This window comes from Neophocaena asiaeorientalis, unplaced genomic scaffold (genome assembly GCF_003031525.2).
Source record: "Neophocaena asiaeorientalis asiaeorientalis breed wild unplaced genomic scaffold, Neophocaena_asiaeorientalis_V1.1 scaffold379, whole genome shotgun sequence".
NCBI lineage: Eukaryota > Metazoa > Chordata > Mammalia > Artiodactyla > Phocoenidae > Neophocaena > Neophocaena asiaeorientalis.
Genome location: NW_020172145.1, coordinates 647910 through 668779, shown reverse-complemented (window position 1 = coordinate 668779; position 20870 = coordinate 647910). Strand labels below are relative to the sequence as shown.

General features: G+C 44.0%; 1 protein-coding gene and 1 long non-coding RNA gene across 3 annotated transcripts in view; one reads left to right on the top strand and one right to left on the bottom strand.

Annotated features, from left to right (window-relative positions):
• Positions 1–892: 892 nt before the first annotated feature.
• TEK (TEK receptor tyrosine kinase) overlaps positions 893–20870 on the bottom strand; it is a 102649-nt gene continuing 82671 nt past the window's right edge. For both annotated transcript variants that reach the window (XM_024754646.1, XM_024754653.1), the window contains 10 exons: positions 18872–19026; positions 17126–17336; positions 14637–14747; positions 12101–12291; positions 11437–11550; positions 6304–6374; positions 5301–5341; positions 4322–4418; positions 2730–2829; positions 893–1896 (listed from right to left, as the gene is read on the bottom strand). In XM_024754646.1, coding sequence (XP_024610414.1) covers positions 1822–1896; positions 2730–2829; positions 4322–4418; positions 5301–5341; positions 6304–6374; positions 11437–11550; positions 12101–12291; positions 14637–14747; positions 17126–17336; positions 18872–19026 — 1166 coding nt within the window. In that variant the 3' untranslated portion in view covers positions 893–1821. The remainder of the gene's footprint in view (positions 1897–2729; positions 2830–4321; positions 4419–5300; positions 5342–6303; positions 6375–11436; positions 11551–12100; positions 12292–14636; positions 14748–17125; positions 17337–18871; positions 19027–20870) is intronic.
• LOC112406024 (uncharacterized) lies at positions 1728–4859 on the top strand. The gene is made up of 2 exons (XR_003004474.1): positions 1728–1861; positions 4337–4859. It is a non-coding gene; the product is annotated as an uncharacterized LOC112406024 (long non-coding RNA).

Genomic DNA, 20870 nt, shown 5'->3' with positions numbered 1-20870 from the left:
GCATGTTCTTATCCACTGTGCCACCAGGGAAGTCCAGTTCCTTTTTCTTGATACCGTAAGTACTTCCTTGGTCATCTCTTACACCTGACGTGAAGTAAATTTGTAATGATGTAAATTTAAAGTATTTTAAATATATGTAATCAAGAAGGTCAGGCTGTTATAGAAAAAGCAGCTGTTATTGTGTATTCCAAAGCCACACGCAAAATTTGAAGACATTATCTACATTTTTCAGATCATCCTTGTTCTTGTTCAGTTCCATGTACATGCAAACCAAGAGCTGTCAGGAGTATCTCAACATTTGGGTAAAAAGCAAAAAGGAACTATTTATATATATACGTATATATATACATATATATAAATAGTGTATGTATATATATACATATAAAAATAGTATGTATATATATATTTGGATCTACTTTCAATGGCTCTTCATTTGATCCCCTACTTAGTTGATGAAATAAATGCTGCGACAGCAGTCTTGCTTTTGTTGTGTCTCCACTGCATATGCTGTTGTGGATGAAGAGCGTTTGGGACAAATACAGTTTCCTGGTCATTGTTTCTGATGCATAAAAGTTGAGCAGATGGCAGGAATATGGAACATTATGCGGTATGGTGAACTATTAACATTGCAGCACAATTAAAAGGGATTCTAGTTCTAAGCCCTCAGTTCACAGAGGTGCAAGAAAACAGATTAGACAGTAGGATACTTCTGGAAGACGTTTCTAATCTTGTGAGCTTGAGATATGTCTGGTGGCATATACCCACCAACTGCTCTCTGCTTATTACCAACAAGGTAGAGGATGATAATTTAAGGTGTTTAAGGTGTTTTTCTCGAAAGTATAATAATACAGACGTTTGGCAATACCTATGAGACACATTCCTGGACAAAATGGGTAGGCAAGACATTTATTCACTTACTGTATGATCTCAGTGTAGCATGTGCCTACAGTATAAACGGTAAACTCACAAATGATCGAAACTAAAACTTTTTACAATGTGCGATACAGGTAGGGATGTTAATCTGATATGATGTCACATGGCTCCCAAAGATAACTAACTCCAAGCTTCCTATTTTCATTTCTTAATAAACACATCAGTGTTATCAAAGAAACTAAAACTAAATCCTATTAATTTATCAACCTTACCCTTCTCTCAAAGTTCTTAGGCTTCTAAGGAACGAGATTTAAATCTGTTTTTCAGTGTTAGCATTCTGGACTGACTTGTGGGCTCTGGAAACACCTGACAAAGTTGTCAAATTATTATGGAATGAAATTGGGGTGGCTTCTACAGGTGAGGGGGAAATTTTAGAGAGAGAAGAAGCTCTTTTATATCGCTTAGGTACAGACGTAAATCCATGTCCTGTAAGAACTCATACACTTCCCCTGCTTTTCTCACCTGTGCTGCTGTCAGGGTCAGGTTTACAGTATTTTCTTCTACACAGCAAAACATAACATCCAATATATAGGTACATATCAAAAATATCTGGGACAATGAGTCATGCACTACAGTAACTGCATGCCCACACCTTCCTGTAAAGTTCATGTTTCTAGAAAAATATATTATTGCATATGAAACCACAAACAGGCATTCTGATTCCAGCACATTCTTACTCCAAACAGTATATACAGTCCTAAAAGAGGGCACTATAGATTCACACACAGGGGTCTTACGGTGAACGTCCTAGACAGACAGCAATCTATATACACGTCCCTATTCCATGTCACCTCTCTTGACAGAGGCTGGCTTGCTTGGCATCAAGGTCTCAAGGGTCTCTCATGCCAGTGAAGCGGAAACAGAATCTACAGCTGAAGACGGTCTGTCCTAGGCGGCTTCTTCAGCAGAACAGTCGATTCCCGCATAGGTAAACTTCTCATAAAGCGTGGTATTCACATAGGTCTAGAAGAACAAGAGTGGTTCAGAGACAAACTGGCTCAGTCCTGCCTCCGCCAGGGGCAGTTACCTTAGCTTGTTTCAACTCAAATGCAGATACCTGGGGGGCAGTTTTCTATCCTCATTCCCTCCGTTGTGTTTAACAACTTTCTTCCCGAAAAGCATCCCTTGACTTCTGCAAGTAAGATTGCTTCCTCTCACTTGTTTCAGTCTCTGGCTTCTCTTTCTCATGGTCTCTCACTGGTCCCTCCTGACATGCCCCACATCCTCTAAGGCCCCTTTCTCTGTCTGCTTCTCATCTCCTGTTGTGTGACCTCACCCACAGCTTTGGTTTAATTACCAACTGGGTTTTGATGACGTTCAACATCTACTTCCCTAACCTAGATTTGTCTTTCGAACCTCAGATCTGTAGAGTCAACTACTTTCTAGAAATTATGATAGAATTCCTGACCCTCCCCATAGTAACCTGTAGACCACGCTCTGTTGTCTACCTGCTGTTTGTCCTTGGGCAAGTCACTTTTCACCCTTCTAAGTCTGTTTCTTCCTCTATAAAATTATTAAAGGGTCAGGCTGTATGACTCATGAGATTTAAGATTCCTTCGAGCTCGAATAAGCTACTTCTATATGTTGTTCTACCGTGTGTGACTGTATCTTATATAGGAATCTTATTTCCTCCAAAGTTGTAACTTCCTCAAAGTTGGGTCCACATCTTTTATGTCCCTATAGCACCTAGGGCCATGCTCAGGGGAACCTGTTGACTTGTATCAACTTTTTATTAACCACAATGAACACATGAGGAATTCTACTTAAAGAACCCCTGCTTTGATCTCCATACTCACCTTTCGTTCTTCTAACATCCTGTTTAAGGACACCAGGATCTGGGCAAATGAGGGCCTTTCATAAGGCTTCTCCCGCCAGCATTGTCTCATGAGATCATACCTTTGAAAACAGTGAAAGGGTTAAGTCTACAACTGTGCTTCAGGCCTGGGCACAGCCTGGTGTAGGGTATTGCAAAAAAGAGAATGTAGCCACCCAACGCATGGTCATCATGCTTAGCCAGTAAAAGACAAAAGTACGGCACCTAGGAAGGTTCTGTTAGGCCTCCCATCTCCCCATCCAAGTCCCCTTTCTTCTCCCAGTAGATCTAGTGCCTGCTTTAGGTACCATTACCACAGGATCTTGGTCTCAGCTATTCTGATTATCTGGAAAGAACTGAGTTACATGGCTAGGGCAGCATGTCCCGTGGAATACCACACCTCTCAAAATATCAGTGTTTTATTTTTTTTAAACGGCCCCGTGCTCAAAGAAATTTGCAAAATGCCACCCATCGCATCTTCCTCTTAGGGATCGACCCAGGAAAATCGTGAGAAGTCATTCCATTAAAAACAAACAACCTTTTTAACCAGGTTTAACCTAGAAGCTTCCCAGACATAACTGATCACAGAACTCTTGTGTCATTTATTTACGTCTCACACTTTCCACATAGTTTAGGGAGTGCTGGTCTAAGTCAGCACTTTCTCAGATGTGGCCAGAACTACTTGTACTGTTAAAATGCAGATTCCTGCTGCATGCTGACCAAGTGACTCAGGGGAACCGTAGTGCACAGAGTGCTCTCAGCCATCAGCCTGGGGTGTTAGAGATTCTATCAATATCAATGTTCTATCAATAGAACAGCTTGTACTTTAACCGAAGTTTCATAAGGGCTGAAAATATCCCTCCTTATGGAATGAATCTCAAAAGGTGGAATTTTAGGGACTTTGTCCAGTGATGGTTCAAGTCTAGTTTTATATCTCTTGTACCATAACAATAGTAACACCCGATTTCACTCTTAGAAGTGGCTTGGTTTGGATGATAAATTACTTGCTCAGCCTAGAGCCTTGCACTCTTCAAATCATGCCAGTTAGGCAGCAGCTACATTGCTTAATTCTGGGAATGGCAACATCACTAAAGATAATCACTATTCCCCTGAGAAGAATACTTATTCCTGGAAAATAATCCTCATAGAAGTAAGATTTTATGAAGAAAAATCTGTCTTCCTTAATATAACGGCTCTGAAATCTCTGTCCCCAAAGTTAGCCTCAAGGTTTCATACATTTATTCGTGGATAATTTCATGAATTTATTTCAGATCTTTTCTGACTCTGTTGCCCTTTCTCATTTCAACCTTAAGATTCAACCAAGAATCATCACCTTAAATTCCTCCTGGATTTCTATGCCTAGAAAGCTGTTATTCCCTGCCCATTGCATCACAGTCTTAATTTCAAGAACCCCCTTGTTTCTGACTATCTGGGGTGTGCGTGTGTGTGCGCGTGTGTGTGTACATATAGATAAACATATGTGTATGTATCAGATAGCTCCTTCATTAGAGTCAGTCCAAGAAGGGTACAGGGGGAAAGTTAGGATAAAATGGCCCCGGGTGAGGCCTGACTTACACCTCATCATCACAGTTTAGGGGCTTCTCCAATCTGTAGCCCTGGGGCAGCTTCTCGTAGAGTTCTGCACACGTCATCCCACAGTAAGGGGTGCCACCTGGAAGACAGGAAACGGTGCGCCCTAAGCCCCCTCGGATGCAGAAGGCAGCATCTCCTGCCCTGAGGCTATACAGCCAAGGGGCTGGGAGAAAGACGGGGTGTGTCAAGCACTGCTGAGCGCCCGGTGTGATCTTCCTCCGGAGCAAGCCTACCGCACGTCACAGCTGGACTTCGGCTACAGACCGTGCTCCCGTGCGGCGTCTCCTTAGTGCAGAGGATCCACCACAGTCTCCTTCCTTCCCGTGCTATTCCTCTTCCCCAAGCCTGTCTACACACAGCACGTCTACTGTACCAATGACATGGATCTTTTTCCTAATTGGAAGTCTGTATTTATGTTATGCAATTCCTATTTTATCTATCAATGTTAATTAGAAAAGCAATACATGTTTATTGTGGAAAATACAAAAACTAATGCAGAAAAAAACCTACATTTTTTAAATCCTGTGTAGTCCTCCCAGTTTTTTTCATGTGTAATATTTATAAAATGGATTATGGGAATTTCTTCTGGTTTTTGGCATGCACATTTTCACATGGTATTAAATGGCCTTAGAAAATGTCTTTTCATAATATACTGTCTTCAAGTTATAGAAGTAAACTTACGACAGCTCTGTGACATCTGTACACAAGCAGAGACAACTCAGAATGAAGTTCTTGACCATCAGGTTATTAGTATTAAATATGACATTAGACACAGGGCTTTCATAAAGAGAACCACGGGAATAAACACACTCAAACATGGAAACCCGTAAGGTTCTTTTCCCAAGTGGCGTCTGTTGGCACCGAGTACACGTTATCCATGAAAGTATATGGTAAAGGAGTCCGGGAGGGGCCCACTCCCTTTGCCTAGAGCCTCACCTGGTAGGTAGACATGGATACTCACCTAAGCTAACAATCTCCCATAGTAACACGCCATAGGACCATCTGCAGAGGGACAAAAGAGAAACCAATAATCAGCACGCATGCTGCCCAGTCAACTTGCTGCCCAGAAAGCCAGGGCGACTAAGCCTAGGTCAGAAAAGGAAAAGTTACACGTCCGTTTCCTAGGCTAGGGCCTTGCACACAGCATGCATTTATCTCTTCGGCCAATGGAAGGATTATAACAGGGAAAACAGTGTTAGCTCTGCCAGAGCTCCCACTCGCTTTAGGTAGAGAACACAAGGTGGAAAGCAGGAGCTTCTAAGCCAGACAGACCCGTGTCGGATCCCATCGCTGCCACCGGATACTCGTGTGACCTGAGACAAGTGACTAGAACGCCTGAGGCCTCTTAGTGTATTCTTCCAAAAGTGAGGACACCAATTTCTTAAAGTTATGCAGAGATGATGTGAGAGAACATATAAAGGCACACACTGAAGACACAGTAACACTCTGGGCCTCAGTGCTTCCTCCTGAAAAGAGGGAACCTGAGCAAGAGGGCTCAGGCCTCAATCCCAACCCTTCCATCCCCCGCCAGCCTGACACTTGTCACGCAGGCTGCAAGCAGAGATGGTGCCCACTGTTTCTGTGTGCTTTCCATCCCTGCCACCTCTGACCCCCCCAGCAGCTACTGTGGGCCGCCACCTCCGATCTAGGTCCTTGTGTTGAGGCCAGTCTGGGGAGTGGAGCCATGGGAAGGCTGGGATGCCCCTTGCTCCTCTGGAGGTGAGGAATTCACCACTTGAGGTCACTCCTCGACATGCAGAAAGAAACCCAAAGCCTGCCACCAGGGAAAACTGTTCCCTCTGTGGTTTCATTTAGTCTGGGATTTCCTGGGATTAGTGATTAGCTTTATTCCCCAGACGGATACGATCTTCCTGCTTCTCTTTAAAACCTCTGTCGAATGGGTATTTTTCTGGGACAAAAAAAAAAAAAAAAAAAATCCCTCAGCAGTGAGAGGCTTTACTTACACGTCACTGTTGGTTGTATACACGCTGTAATTTAGTGACTCGATCGCCATCCAGCGCACGGGGAGCCGTCCCTGGAGAGAGCGAGGTGAGATGCTGCTTAGGCTGGACAGGGCCCCTTCCCAAGGCTCGCTGCTGGCCTGAAGCTGGGGCTCACCCAAGTCCACGGGGAGGTCCCCAGACAGAAGGCGTGGCAGACTCAGGAACTGTTTTGCCCATGTCCCACCCACAAGTGTGCTTTTGAATTCAAAGACCTGCAAATTGTGTGAGTGTCCCACTTACCTCAAGGGGCCAATACCACAGTTTCATATAAAGAAAAATAATGATGTGTGCACCCTTTTTTTTTTTTTTTTTTTTTTTGTGGTACGCGGGTCTCTCACTGTTTTCGCCTCTCCCGTTGCAGAGCACAGGCTCCGAACGCACAAGCTCGGCAGCCATGGCTCACGGGCACAGCCGCTCCGCGGCATGTGGGATCTTCCCGGACTGGGGCACAAACCTGTGTCCCCTGCATCGGCAGGCGGACTCTCAACCACTGCGCCACCAGGGAAGCCCATGTGTGTCCTTTTGCTAGTCACTCAGTTATTCCCTTTGTGGCTGTCAGAGGCACTCAGAGGTCTGAAAGGAGAGACGGGCCTAGGAACTGAGAAGTAAGCTGTAGTGCAGGAAAGGCTAAAGTGATGCCAGGAGACCGCGTCTGCCTGGAGGGGATTGTGCAGGAGTTTCCAGAGGAGGGGACACATGAGTTCGGTTCTGTAAGATGTGTAGGCACCATCAGGTGGATGGGGGAGGAAAGAGCATTTCAGGCCAAAGGGAAGTGTGTGCCTGTGACTCACAGAGGAGGTGATGACTTCTAGCCAGTGCCACGTGCATTGGGTTTGGAGACAGGGTGAGAGACACTTGCCCATCCTTTGGGTGCCTGGCCCCAACTCCCTCCAGTTTTGCCCCATTTCTTGGCTTATTGAGTCCAGACTGGGGAAAATGAGATGTGGGCTGGAAAATGTGAAGTTTGACTTCTGAGTTTTATTCCTAGTTTCCTCAAATTTGCTATGAATTTGGGTTCCTTTCCTCTCGACCCACCCCAGGAATACATGAACCCTACTGAGAGATGGATCCCTCCCTCCCAGAGATCTGTCCAAGCTCTAACAGTGGCATTTCAGCTTACATTAGCCAGTGGGTGGGGCAAAATCAGGAGTATTTAGGGGATCTTTCTCAGCCCCCCTCAAACCAGGCATTCTCCCAGACTCCCCTTCCATGAGACCAGCCCTGACCTGGATCCCAAGGATTATTCCTGAATGTGAAATTCTCTCCCAGTTCTTTATTTACTGGCACTATTTTGAAGCTCTTTCTGACCATAAATCCCAAATGGTTGTCCTGTACTTTAAGGTTTACATATAAAAGTATCCTTTCTCAAAAAAGATCCATGGTTGCTAGGGGTGGGGTCGGGTTTGGGGTGTGAATAGGCAGAAAACAGGATTTTTAGGGCAGTGAAAATGTGTAAGATGCCATAATTAAAGACATATGTCCTTATAAATTTCTCCAAACCCATAGAATGTACAACACCGGGAGTGAGCTTTGACGTAAACTATAAACTTCGGGTGATTATGGCATGGCAGTGCAGGTCCATTGGCTGTAACAAAGGTACCAGAGGATGTGATGATGGGGGAGGGTATGCATGTGTCGGGTAGGGAGTATATGGGAAATCGCTGTACCTTTCTCTCCATTTTGTTGTGAACCTAAAACTGCTCTAAAAAATGTAGTCTTTTTTTAAAAAAGGATCCTTTCTCACATCTACATCTTCAGTGTTCTCCTCAACACCCACGCCTCCCTTCTCTCTATGTCCGCCCCACCCCAACTGTCACCTGTTTTTCTCCCTTCCCCTTCACAGCTATGGAATGGAAAGAGTTGTCTCCGTTTCCTGTTTGGTCTTTGCTTTCATTTACTCCCAACCAGCTGACCTCGGACCCCGGACTTCCTAATGACTGATTTCCATGCACACTTCTTCCTTTTTTTTTTTATTTGACTGCTTTTGGATCTGCCCACATGTGTCTGTCCCTACTGCTATCACCTTGGTGCCGGCCACCATCATCTCCCGCCTGATGAAACCACCTCTCCACGGACCTCCCAGCCTCTAGTTTCGCCCCCTAATGACCTGTTCTCCACACCACAATCACTCTAAATGGCAAGTACAACCATGTGGTTCCTTTCCTTAATGTTCTTTAATGTCCCTGTTGTCACAAGATCCCCAATGCTTAGGTGAGTCCCCAGATCCTTAGCTGGCATCCAAAGCTCTTCAGGACCTTATCCCCACTTGTGTTTTAACTCCAACCTTGCATTTTAGTTTTTACTTATTGCCTTCCACAAGCATACACTCTTTTCCATAGTTACAATCACAGTGAACCTAACCGTTTTGGAACTTGCCACTCCCTTGGAAAGTTCCAGCCTTGCATTTTAACTCTCCCTCTTTTCTGCATCACACTCCAGCCATACTGAATTACTTAGTGGCCAAAATTTCCGTGCTTTCCTTTGCCTCTCGATTTTTATATATACCACATCCTCCAGGTCATCCACCTCATTCTTACATCTCCAATATCTATTTGACATTTACTGTAAAGCTTCAGTGTGCTTCCTCTGAGTTCCCATGGCACCTGCACTTTCCTTAGCCTCATCCACTCTTATGATTGTTCATTATGTGTCTCTGAGCTCTTTGAAGGAGAATACTGTGTCGAATATTATCCCCAAACCTAGCACAAGCATGAAACATTATAGTAATAAATAAATCCATGCTGACGGGATCGATATATTAATCAATGATAGTAAAACCCCAAATCACTTAAGTACGTTAGTTTGCAACACTTCCAGTATTAGCATCACCTGGGGGAATTTAAAAAAAAAACAAAAAACTGATGCAGGATGCCCTCCCCAGAATAATTGAATCAGAATACCTAAGCCGTAGGACTCAGCATCTGTATTTTTTTTTAATTTCCCCGGACGACTCTAGGCGCAACAGGAATTGAAAATCTCTGACTTAAATAATAGGCCAGGGCTTCCCTGGTGGCGCAGTGGTTGAGAGTCCGCCTGCCGATGCAGGGGACGCGGGTTCGTGCCCCGGTTCGGGAAGATCCCACATGCCGCGGAGCGGCTGGGTCCGTGAGCCATGGCCGCTGAGCCTGCGCGTCCGGAGCCTGTGCTCCGCAACGGGAGAGAGGCCACAACAGTGAGAGGCCGCGGACTGCAAAAAAAAAAAAAAAAAAAAGGGCCCAAGAAAGTGGCTCCTCTGCCCTCTGGTGGTGTCTTGCTATACTGCACCCTTCTTGCAGGGAGCTTGCTCCTCTCCAATTCCTCCTCTTTTCTTCCCCTACCCTCACCCTGTCCTTTTCCTCCCCAGACCCCATGCTGCCACTGCACACTTTGCCCTTCCACTGGGAGATAGACTTGAGCCCTACCAGTGCTCTGCCCCTCTAAGCACTCCTCCTAAGCTCCCCAAGATACAGAAATCCCTACCCTTGATGAAATGCCGAGCAAACCAACCTTAGCTTTGGGGGCCTAAGGAAAGCAACCAAATAAGATGCGTGGATTACGGGGCTAAACTGTGTTAACCTCTCTTTCCCCTCATATGGGGCAAACCCCCGCCCCACCCATGCCAGAGTGAAGGAAGGAGAGGGATTCTGTGATGGAGATAAGAGGATTCTAAGGAGGATGCTCCCAGGAGGAGTGGGGAGAGCCAGAGTAGATGGATGAGTGGTGGTAGGTCCTGCTTCTTTAAGACCAGCCCAGCTCCTTCCCAGAGAAAAGTCTGTTTTGAGTGGGGCAAATCTGAAGAGTTTAGGGGAAAAAAAAATATTGCCTGGAAACCAGCCCTCAGGGAGGCATCTCTGGCTTCCAAAAAGTACTGATGTTAATAAGTATACAGGACCAGGGGCATGTTGGTCTCTAAGAACCAAAGGAGACTAACTTCGAAACCTCATCCAAAAAGGGAGTGGAAAGTTCCAAAGTGGTTAGGTTCACTGTGATTGTAACTATGGAAAAGAATGTATGCCTGTGGAAGGCAATAAGTAAAGAATAAAATAAATTAATCGTGTCCAGTTTGTGAACTGTGGACCATTTCCTCTAGAAAGCATTCTTGAGTATTATTTCTGTGTTATCTTGTCAGTAACTAAAATAAGTATATTGAAGAGAAAGGAAACCTGAGCTTGAGGATAAACACAGAAGCCTGAGCCTTGCTAGGAGGCAATTTGGTACCCACAAAAGTAAAAGGACCCTCTATATGTTATAAGAACTGGAGTCATCCCAAGAAAGCTGAGCCCAGGTAATGCTGGGAGAGCCAGGCCAGTGGACTGGACCTACCCAACACGTGCAAAGACTACAGGGTGTGTCGCGCCCAACACCCTGCATTGCCCACGCGCTCAGGGAAAGCAGAGGGCGGTGGCATGTTGTCGGCACAGCACTAATGTCCAGGAATGTGGCATGTCCCGGGCTTTATGATTCTAGGGTGGACAAAAGTAGCAGAATGAGTCCAGCTTCTCTCTTCTAACACTGTGGTGAGGTTCTCCCGGGAGCTTGTATTTGAAGATAAAATATGAATGTTTAGGAGACTAGGTATCATTAGGTGAAAGTGGATTTGATTGGGGCTTGAAGAGTGAGCAGAGAACTTTTGGCAAAGAGGGAAATCTTATATGAGCATTTAGAAGTTATGAGTTTCTCTCTAGAGCATCCTTGTGATTTAGGAACCTCATTAATTGATTTCCTTGATGTTTTAGAAGGTATATTAAGTGTCTTTTTCCCCCTCCTCAGTTTGCTGTGCAAAAGGGGACTGTGGGAGCTCTCCAGAGGTTTCTGAGTGAGACCAGACCTCAGGGTCTGGGCTGGATTGAGACCTGAGTCCCTGCAGCACTAGGCTTGCGCGTTCAATTACTTGGCCACGTGTGACAGGGCCTTCTTCATTGGTAAATGTGGACCCTCCAGTCATTTTAGGAATCAAAAATGAGAAAGGATGTTTGCTGGGCCAGGGCATTATCCAATGGGGAAAATGGTCAGAGGCCTCAGTCGTCACAGAAAGATGGTATTCTAAGAGAAACGGCATCAGGAGAGGGAGGGGTGCCCCGGAAAGGATCTCATCAGCGTCTGTTCTGAACTTACCATCGTCTTTTTCACATACACTTCTTGACCTCGGGACAATCCAAAATCGGCTATTTTGGCTACGTAGTTTTCACCAACTAAAATGTTCCTGGCAGCCAGGTCCCTGTGAATAAACTGAAATTAAAAAAAAAAAAAATCATGCATTTTCAGCATCGCATTTGCTTTTTCACTCCATTTTGTTTCTTGCCTAGGGGCAAGAGCTTTGGGAAACAGAGAGGTCAGTGTGAAAAGGGGTTTTCAAAAGTCACCAGAATCCAGTTCCCTTGAAGTTCCTCTCCTAAATGCTCAGTGAGTGGATTCTGCCGAATGACCCACATGTCTCTGGAGGAGCAACCTGGGAGAAAAACCAGGTCATGAAACCTTCCAGTTGCCATGAATGGCCTCTGCTATTGTGCGTTATTTAGAGCCACGCCAAGCTAACATCGGTGAAGGCACCTCACCAAATATACATGATGAGAGTCACTAGATAAACATACCGTCAGTGTTGGGCATGAACTTCTATATAAAGAGATGGAATATTAGCAAAGATATGAAAGTTAGAAGACTGTAAGAAGGAATTAAGGAAGAGAGAGCGACCAAAAACAAATGTACAAACTTATCTAAACTCTGATTCCAGAGAGGATTTCAGAGGAAAGATGTCCAAAGCAAGGTCCTCAGTACGAACCTGTTTTTGGCTCAAGTAGTCCATTCCCCGGGCCACATCTGCTGCAAAGTGGAGGAGCTGCTGGGAGGACAGCGTGGAGGCGGTGCTGTTAGCGATGGCGAACGCGGGGTCCGTCTCCAGCACGCGGCTCTTGCGCAGGAAGTCAAGGAGGTTGCCGTGGGGGGCATACTCGATGGCCAGGTACAGGTAGCCTGTGCGGGAAGGGAGAGAGCACCACTTTATCAGTAACCCTAAGCTGCTGTGATATTTCTGAGATGTGCTGTGATTCTCGGGAAACGCTTATAAACCTCTGTTTTATCGTAAAGCTACACATCTAGTGGTACCAACCTCGGTAATGCTGGGGCCAGGAGGAAGGCAAGTGACATCATTCCTGCAATACTTAAAGTGCTTGCTCTCGGGGTTCCCCTCCCCACCTCTACCAAACATAGAGGGCTTCCGGTCACCTACTCGGTGACACTAGTAGAATGAAATCAAAGCATTTGCTTCCAGACGATCGAAGACAGCTAGTCCACATCACCTTTCATTTTTTTATTCAATCAATATTGAATATCAAGAACCTAATATGAGCCAGGCATGTTATTCCAGTATGAATCTAGCTTTTCCTGAGGGATTTTTTTTTCTTTTTTTCTTTTTTTTTTTTCCGGTACGCGGGCCTCTCACTCTTGTGGCCTCTCCCGTTGCGGAGCACAGGCTCCGGACGCACAGGCTCAGCGGCCATGGTCCACGGGCCCAGCCGCTCCGCGGCATGTGGGATCCTCCCGGACCGGGACGCGAACCCGCGTCCCCTGCATCGGCAGGCGGACTCACAACCACTGCACCACCAGGGAAGCCCAAGGTTATTTTTTTTTTAATCAAAAAACAATGATTAAATATCCATAGCAGAAGGACCCACACCAGGTAACTTTCTCTCTCTCCTGCCTTCTGCTCCTCCCTAAAATCTGGAATAAGTCACCATGTTGCTGAGTAGGTCACTAGTCAGCAGAGTCTAGTGTCAGGGATTGCATTTTTGCTTACAGAAACCAGAAAACTCAACCTTTTAGGAAAAAAATAAAACAAAATAGTTCCTAGAGGAAACTATGGTGCAGTGTCTTATTTTTATTCCAAATTGCTTTCTCCTTTTTCCTTTTTAATAAAATGTAAGCTGCTTTGATAAAAACATTGATCTTTGGAGCCCATGAAAAGTAAAGTGGTTTTACTGTCTTTTAAAGGTGAATTGTTTGTGTTTTTTTTTAATGTTGAATGAATGTAAACTTCAAAGATATTCTAAGAAAGTGAAATTCTCAACAACAAAAAAATCTAGCACTGAATCTTGTTGTACTATAAAGAAAGATATACTTCAATTCTGGTATGAATGTGCTTTCTCACTTCTTTACTGAATTATAAATTTTAAGAGCCAACCAATAATGTGACGAGAGAGCAACATTTTAAAAGATGTACATTCTTCTGCTGTTGTCGGTTTCTTTTTCTTTTTCTTTTAACTTTCATTTACTGCTGTCCGATGCTGATTACTGTTCTCAGGAAATAGCTCAAAAATAAATGTCATGACTTCATTATTTAACCTAAGAGACATGATCTGGCTTTCAGAATTACACCCTTATTGGATCACAGAATGATATATTGTTTGAAGTACCAGTATTTTTAGTTTAATAAATTGAGGAAAAGGAAGTAGTCTCTTTTCCATTGTTGGTATTTGTGCTGCAAAGTCAACAAGAGGTTGTCAAGTTTGTAAATAATTACTGTGTGGAGCTTTTTTGTTGGAGCAAATTTTTCCATGAGAAATTAAGATTAAGCATAGATTTAGACCTACAAACCCAGGTAGCAAGCAGAGGTAAAGCCATGAAAGATTTCTTGTTACCTACTCATTCACAGCTAATTACACGCATTACAATAGGAAATACTCAATAAATACTTGAATTAATCATATAAGTTGGACTTAAGGGTATGTGTGACATAGGATAGTTGTAAAACTTCAGTGTTATTGTACAGGACATTGTTTTGGATAAAAACAAAGTATTGATACTATTAGATATAAGCTTATTATTATTTCAACCTAAGCATCACCAGTGCTTTCACATTACAGTAGATTAATGGCATTCACAGATTTAACATTCAGAATATCAGTTCCTTGGGTTTGGAGGGAAAATGAAAAGGTAGGCAACTAACAAGAACAAATCTACTTCACTCTTCCTGGTGCTGAGGGCTGCCTCAATCCACTTAGTAGTAGCTGAGAAAACCTCTGGATTAGCAAAGGTAGAGGCATGTAGGAGCCGTGGATCTTTTGGGGCAGTAATAGCTGAACCACATCAGAGGCCAAAAGATTCAGCCTTGGGATCTACCTTCAAAAAGATACTAAATCTCAGCACGATCTATTAATGGGACCAGACATTCAGACTGAAACTGCAACTTAAAAAAAAAAAATAGATAACAATCTTACATGACTGTCTTTCCTAATTTCAATATGGAATGTGCCTGTTTTTTTTTTTTAAAAAAAAAAAAAAAACAATCTGGCAGGAAAGACAGGAAAAGAGCATCTTACCACGATGTTCACACGCTCCTAAGAGATTGATGATGTTTGGGTGGTGTCCAAGTTTACAAAGCACCTCCAGTTCCCCAGCGAAGTCCCTGTGGTCGTCTTTGGAAGCGTACTCTGGGAAGAAAGTAAAGAGTAGTGATCCCTTTCTGTTACACCTCTTCAGAAACAACTGTCCCCCCTCTGCTTCCCAGAACCTTCAGGTACACTCAGCCACCATTAGGTCTGGAAAACTGTGTAGAAATCAGAGATGACTATAATGCAGACGCTTCTTTATTGTTGGGGGCTGTCCTGTACAAAGTAGGATGTTTAGCTGCACCTCTGACCTGACCCACTAGATTCCAGTAGCCCAACCGAAAATGTATCCAGAAATCACCAAATGTCCCCCCGGGGGCAAAATCACCCCTGCTTGAGAAGCACTGCTCTGAAGTTTTCCTGTTGAAGCTCTCAAATACCCAGGGAAATGATGTGGTCGAGATGGAGCTGCGTCCATTCTTAGACTCTGGCTCTCCCAGCTAACTCTACCGTCCAGAGACAAATATGTTCAGAGATAAAAACAAAGTTGTAGGGAAACATCACCAGTAGTGTACACACCTTGCTTTATTATGATAGCTTTACTTTTTTCATAAACCAGTCCTACTGAAAAAACTCAAATCTCAAAGACATTTTCATAGAAGTTGCTTGGTAATCAGGAAACAGTTACATTTATTTCTATTCCTTTCACTCCATCTGTCCACTAGCACTTTGATCAGAGGGAGAACCACCAGTCAGGCTGAAGAGAAAGCTCTTTGGCTGGTGCACAACTGGCTGATCAGCCTTGAGTCGGTGACAGTATGCTATTATGGCTTTTTGAAGAAATAACATTGGGGGAAAGGGTGAGAAGGGAGCTGGTAGCCATGTGCATCCCTGAACATGCTTGGAAATTATGGGAATGTTTCATATGGGCTAAGGGTACCCATAAGGCTGACAAGTAGGCAATTCCAAGTCGAGGACCCTGTTTATACCACAGGGACCTGAGGGTCAATACCTTGGAAGCATTTAAAAAACAAAGCTCTTTAATAATAAGGCTGTCAGTAGCTGCCCTCTTTGCATGCATGACTTTTCCTGCAAAAAGTGTCTGCCCTGGTGCCCTGTTAAGCTATTCTATCTCTTCACGTGGGTATGAGATAGACAATCAGCTCAGGTCAGATGCCAATAAAAACTGATGCTACAAAGTTCTACACCCTCTCTCCTCTCACTACTTTTACTGCTTCCTAAAGCTCCCTGTAACTAAAGTAGCAAAATGAAAAAGGGATTTCTGGATGCTAAGCAAGGGGTGTGTGTGTGTGTGTGTGTGTGTGTGTGTGTGTGTGTGTGTGTGTGTGTGTGTGTAGAAACATTACTGTCTCTAAGCATAAATAATACAGTGTTTATTTTGTTTTGTTCATTTTCTGACATAGTGTTTTCTAGCAATGTGGAAAACAACGATGATTTGAAAAGATTTAGGGTTAATTGTCATCTTAGGCTTAATATTGCAGTCAAAAAGAAGGAAAACCCATCAGCAAGCTCAGAGAGTCCTTACTATGGAGCTGCCCAGTGAAACTAGTAATTACATTGCTGGCTCTAATACGCCACTTTTCAAGCCTGTGTGCTGTAAAAGCAACAGTGCGGCTTCACAGTCAAGTCATTTCTAAACTGTCATTTCACCCGGAAGAGAAGACAGCTAGTATTGCCAGGGAACAAGTCATTCTGCTTTCTCAGAAGATCTGATTAAATGGATAGGCCCCAAGCAGTCTTTTTTTTTTTTTTTTCTTCTTCCCCCAAGCAGTCTTGAACACAACTGGAAAAGATCTAGTTCCTGTGACCATACATCAAGGGTTTTCAAACTTGAGTGTACAGAAGAGCCACTGAGCAAGCTTAAAAACACAGATTTTTCATGCGCCATCCCAGAAATTAGAATACAGTAGAACCATGAGGGGGAGAAACCCAAGTAGATGCATTTCTAACAATATTTCTAGGAATGTTGATGCAGATAATCCATGAAGATAGTGGTTTGCCAAGTGTGGTCTCCCAAGCCTCAGAATCAGCATCACATGGGAACTAATCAGAAATCCAAGTTCCGTGGCCCTGCGCCAGACTTACTGTATCAGAAACTGTGGGGTGGAGCTGAAGAATCTGGTTTTTTAACAAGCCTTCCTGGTGATTCGGATGCATGCTCAATTTTGAGAACCACTGGATTAAGAAAAATAATGCTCCCCCAAAGTCAGCAGGGTATGACAGAGAATCTGTATTCTCACATCCCAAGGAATCAAGACAGTGGTATCTAACTAGCTTATGCCTTCATGTTTACATCCTGACCCTCAAAGGAAACATCACCTTCAGTTGCACGTCACAGCTCTGACACCACGCCAATTTTTTCTTTAAAGAGTGTAAGACCTTAGAGGAAAGATTCAACAGGAAGTCAGGCTGTCCCCCCACCCTAGTAAAATGCTGACTCGAGCAGTCCAAGCACTGACCTTTCATTCTCTTTATGGCAGCGTCCATCCGTAACCCATCCTTCTTGATGCGAGCTTTCAGGACCTGGCCAAAATTACCCTCCCCAATCACATCTTGAAATTTGATGTCATTCCAGTCAAGCACTGGATAAATTGTAGGATCTGGGTTGTTTTTGGCCTTCCTGTTCAGGGCCAGGGTTCCTGAGTTGAATTGCACAGCTGGTTCTTCCCGCTAGAAAAATAATGGTTTTGTGTCAGGATTTTTCATAATTTTAAGATACATAATACGTCCTGATTTGTACCCACACTGGGTGAAAAAAGAAATACTGTATCCAATTCTAGAATGAAAACGGAAATAGGGTTCATTGAACAGGCCCACTCAGATGAAGTGGCTGCCTATAGAGCTGCATGGGCATGATCACAGGCCTCAGTGGCAAAGCACGCCACAATCAATTAGTTATGTCTGCAGAGGTGAGGGAGGGGAGGATAACGGCATGTATGCCACGAAATAGCACATCCCTGAGTTAGTCACATTTGAGTTTCTACTCTGCTGTGGAATGAGCCGGTGTTGAGTTCTGATCTCGAAAAGAGCTCAGAGACCTATCTGGGTCAGTCACAGGACACACCTCTGTGAGAGCTTTGTTTCCTAGCGTCATCTTGGTCTATTCTTGGCTCTTACTCACTCTCTCTAACTTTTCCTAAAGCTCAGAATCTCTCAAGCCCACTCTGGCGCAGACACTGGCCCCAAGATGACTGATGCTTAGAGCAAAACCCAACAGGGTGTCTCCTTTTCTCCTGAGTTTCAGTGGCTGCTGATGGTATCAGGACAAAGCATCAGTACCGTGATGCGCTCTAGCACTCTCTACCCCCTTGCTGGTCCTTCCTCTACAGGGACAGCCTGAGTTGAGCCAGCTCTGGCAAGGAGTCGGATTACAGAGCCTCCCTTGTTCTGTACTGAAGGGAATCTCAGGGACTCATGTACAGGAAGGTATACCTCATTTGGAATATGTAATTGTACTCAATGTTTCATATACAGAATCAATAAAGGTGGGTACAGATTAATTTTACAGAGCTTGAAACCACAAACTAGAGAAATGTTCAGGCTGTAGTATAGCAAAGGACTCAAATAGGGTGCCTATAGGTAAAGTATGATTTTCTAAACTTTTTACTGGTCAAAATTCCTAGATGAAAGAAAGAGGCCATGCCAAGCACCATGAACTATGGCTGCAGACCGAAGGGTGCACAGGAATGGAGATACACACGTATATGTAATCCATACATATAGGAGGGATAATAGAATTGAAAGAGATATTAGAGGTACAAAATGGAAACTGGAAACAGGGAAATGTGGGGAAAACTGGTCTAATGCAAATCTTCATTACCTGTCACTCTGAGGTCTGGTTACCCTTAGGCCCTTCATTACCAAAAATGTTCAGTTCTTTATATTACAAGATTACCCTCGCTGGTGACTTATTACTAGTATGACTGTATTCTCTTTCTGATGGGGCAGTAGTCCTGCTTTAGGCTTGGTCTTCTGCATACTTATTAAGAGCAACCTTTTCATTCTTAGAATTGTTCTGATTTGGACAAGAAATCATATAGTCATGCTATTTATCTCCCATTTCATAATGGAAGACAAAGAAAAGATGAAACTTGCCTAAGGGAAATATTTGCTTTACAGGTAAAATTTTTGACCCACATCTTTAAAATGAAGGTTCTGCATATACGCGGACTTGCACTTATTACTATTAGGAAGATGAGACATACCACGTTTTGGAAGGCTTGGGCCATTCTTCTTTGGACATTTGCCCTCTTCAACTGCAACATGATCAGAAAGGCCAACAGCACCGTCAGGCAGGTCATTCCCGCTGAGCCAAGGATGGCGATCAGCAGCATCTTCCCACCTCCGAGGTCTGCTGGGGCTGTGCCGGAGAACACAGGAGAAGGAGCAGGTTAGTCTAGGTAGAGAGAGAGGCCAAGACCATCTGCAGGAGAAGTCACAGTGTAATGGGAGTGTAATGGCAGCCTGAGCCCTGCTAGGTGACCTTGGGCTACTCATTTATTTTCTGGAACTCAATGGAGATGACTCACAGGGCTGTTCTAAGTTCAAAGAAATGTGCAAAAGGCATTTTTTTAAAATGGCAACATGCTAATCACTAATTGTTGTCCTTTGTTCAACTTTCACTTCCAAGTACAGGCCCAAGCAGATGAACCTTACCGAGTAATAGTGAGAATGGCTAACCAGATCTATGACTTTGGGTAAGTGACTAAACCTCCCTGCACAATTTAACCACCTAGAAAAGCTTTAAAGCTCTGCAACTCTAAAGAGCATAGTGTCTGCTTTGGCTTTTTTCTTGTTTTAAAGAGCTGATGGAGATTTTCTTACTACACACTCTGATGTGAAGTGCCGGATGCAAGGCCTCTGCATGAAGCACCCTGTGAAAAACTGAAACTAGACGAAGCACAAAGGAAAACAAACAAACAAAAAAAACAATCTGCAAAACCTCTGAAAAAAAAGCCTCTGCACCTATCGCTCTTGTGGAGTTTGGCATCTTCAGTGGAGGCTCCTATTGCAGGGGGACCTTCAAGATGGTGGAGGAGTAAGACCCAGAGATCACCTTTCTCCCCACAAATACATCAAAAATACATATACATGTGGAACAACTCCTACAGAACACCTACTGAACGTTGGCAGAAGACCTCAGACTTCCCAAAAGGCAAGAAGCTCCCCCCGACATAACTGGCCACATGGCTGACAGGGTCTTGGTGCTCTGGCCTGGTGTCAGGCCTGAGCCTCTGAGGTGGGAGAGCCGAGTTCAGGACATTGGACCACCAGAGACTGCCCGGCCCCACATAATATCAATTGACAAGAGCTCTCCCAGAGATCTCCATCTCAACACTAAGACCCAGCTCTACTCAACAGCCAGCAAGCTCCAGTGCTGGATGCCCCATGCCAAACAACTCGCAAGACAGGAACACAACACAACCCATTAGCAGAGAGGCTGCCTAAAATCATAATAAGTTCACAGACACCACAAAACAAACTGCTGGACATGGCCCTGCCCAACAGAAAGACAAGATCCAGCCTCATCCACCAGAACACAGGCACCAGTTCCCTACACCAGGAAGCCTACACAAGCCACTGACCCAACCTCACCCACTGGGGGTAGACACCAAAAAAAAAAAGGGAAATACGAACCTGCAGCCCGTGTAAAGGAGACCCCAAACACAGTAAGTTAAGCAAAATGAGAAGACAGAGAAATATGCAGCAGATGTAGGAGCAAGGTAAAAACCCACCAGACCAAACAAATGAAGAGGAAATAGGCAGGCTATCTGAAAAAGAAGTCAGAATAATGATAGTAAAGATGATCCAAAATCTTGGAAATAGAATGGAGAAAATACAAGAAATGTTTAACAAGGACATAGAAAAACTAAAGGGCAAACAAACAATACTGAACAACACAATAAATGAAATTAAAAATACTCTAGAAGGAATCAATAGCAGAATAACTGAGGCAGAAGAACGGATAAGTGACCTGGAAAATAAAATAGTGGAAATAACTACCACAGAGCAGAATAAAGAAAAAAGAATGAAAAGAATTGAGGACAGTCTCAGAGACCTCTGGGATAACATTAAATGCACCAACATTTGAATTATAGGGGTCCCAGAAGAAGGAGAGAAAAAGAAAGGGTCTGAAAACATATTTGAAAAGATTACAGTTGAAAACTTCCCTAACATGGGAAAGGAAATAAGTCCAGGAAGTGC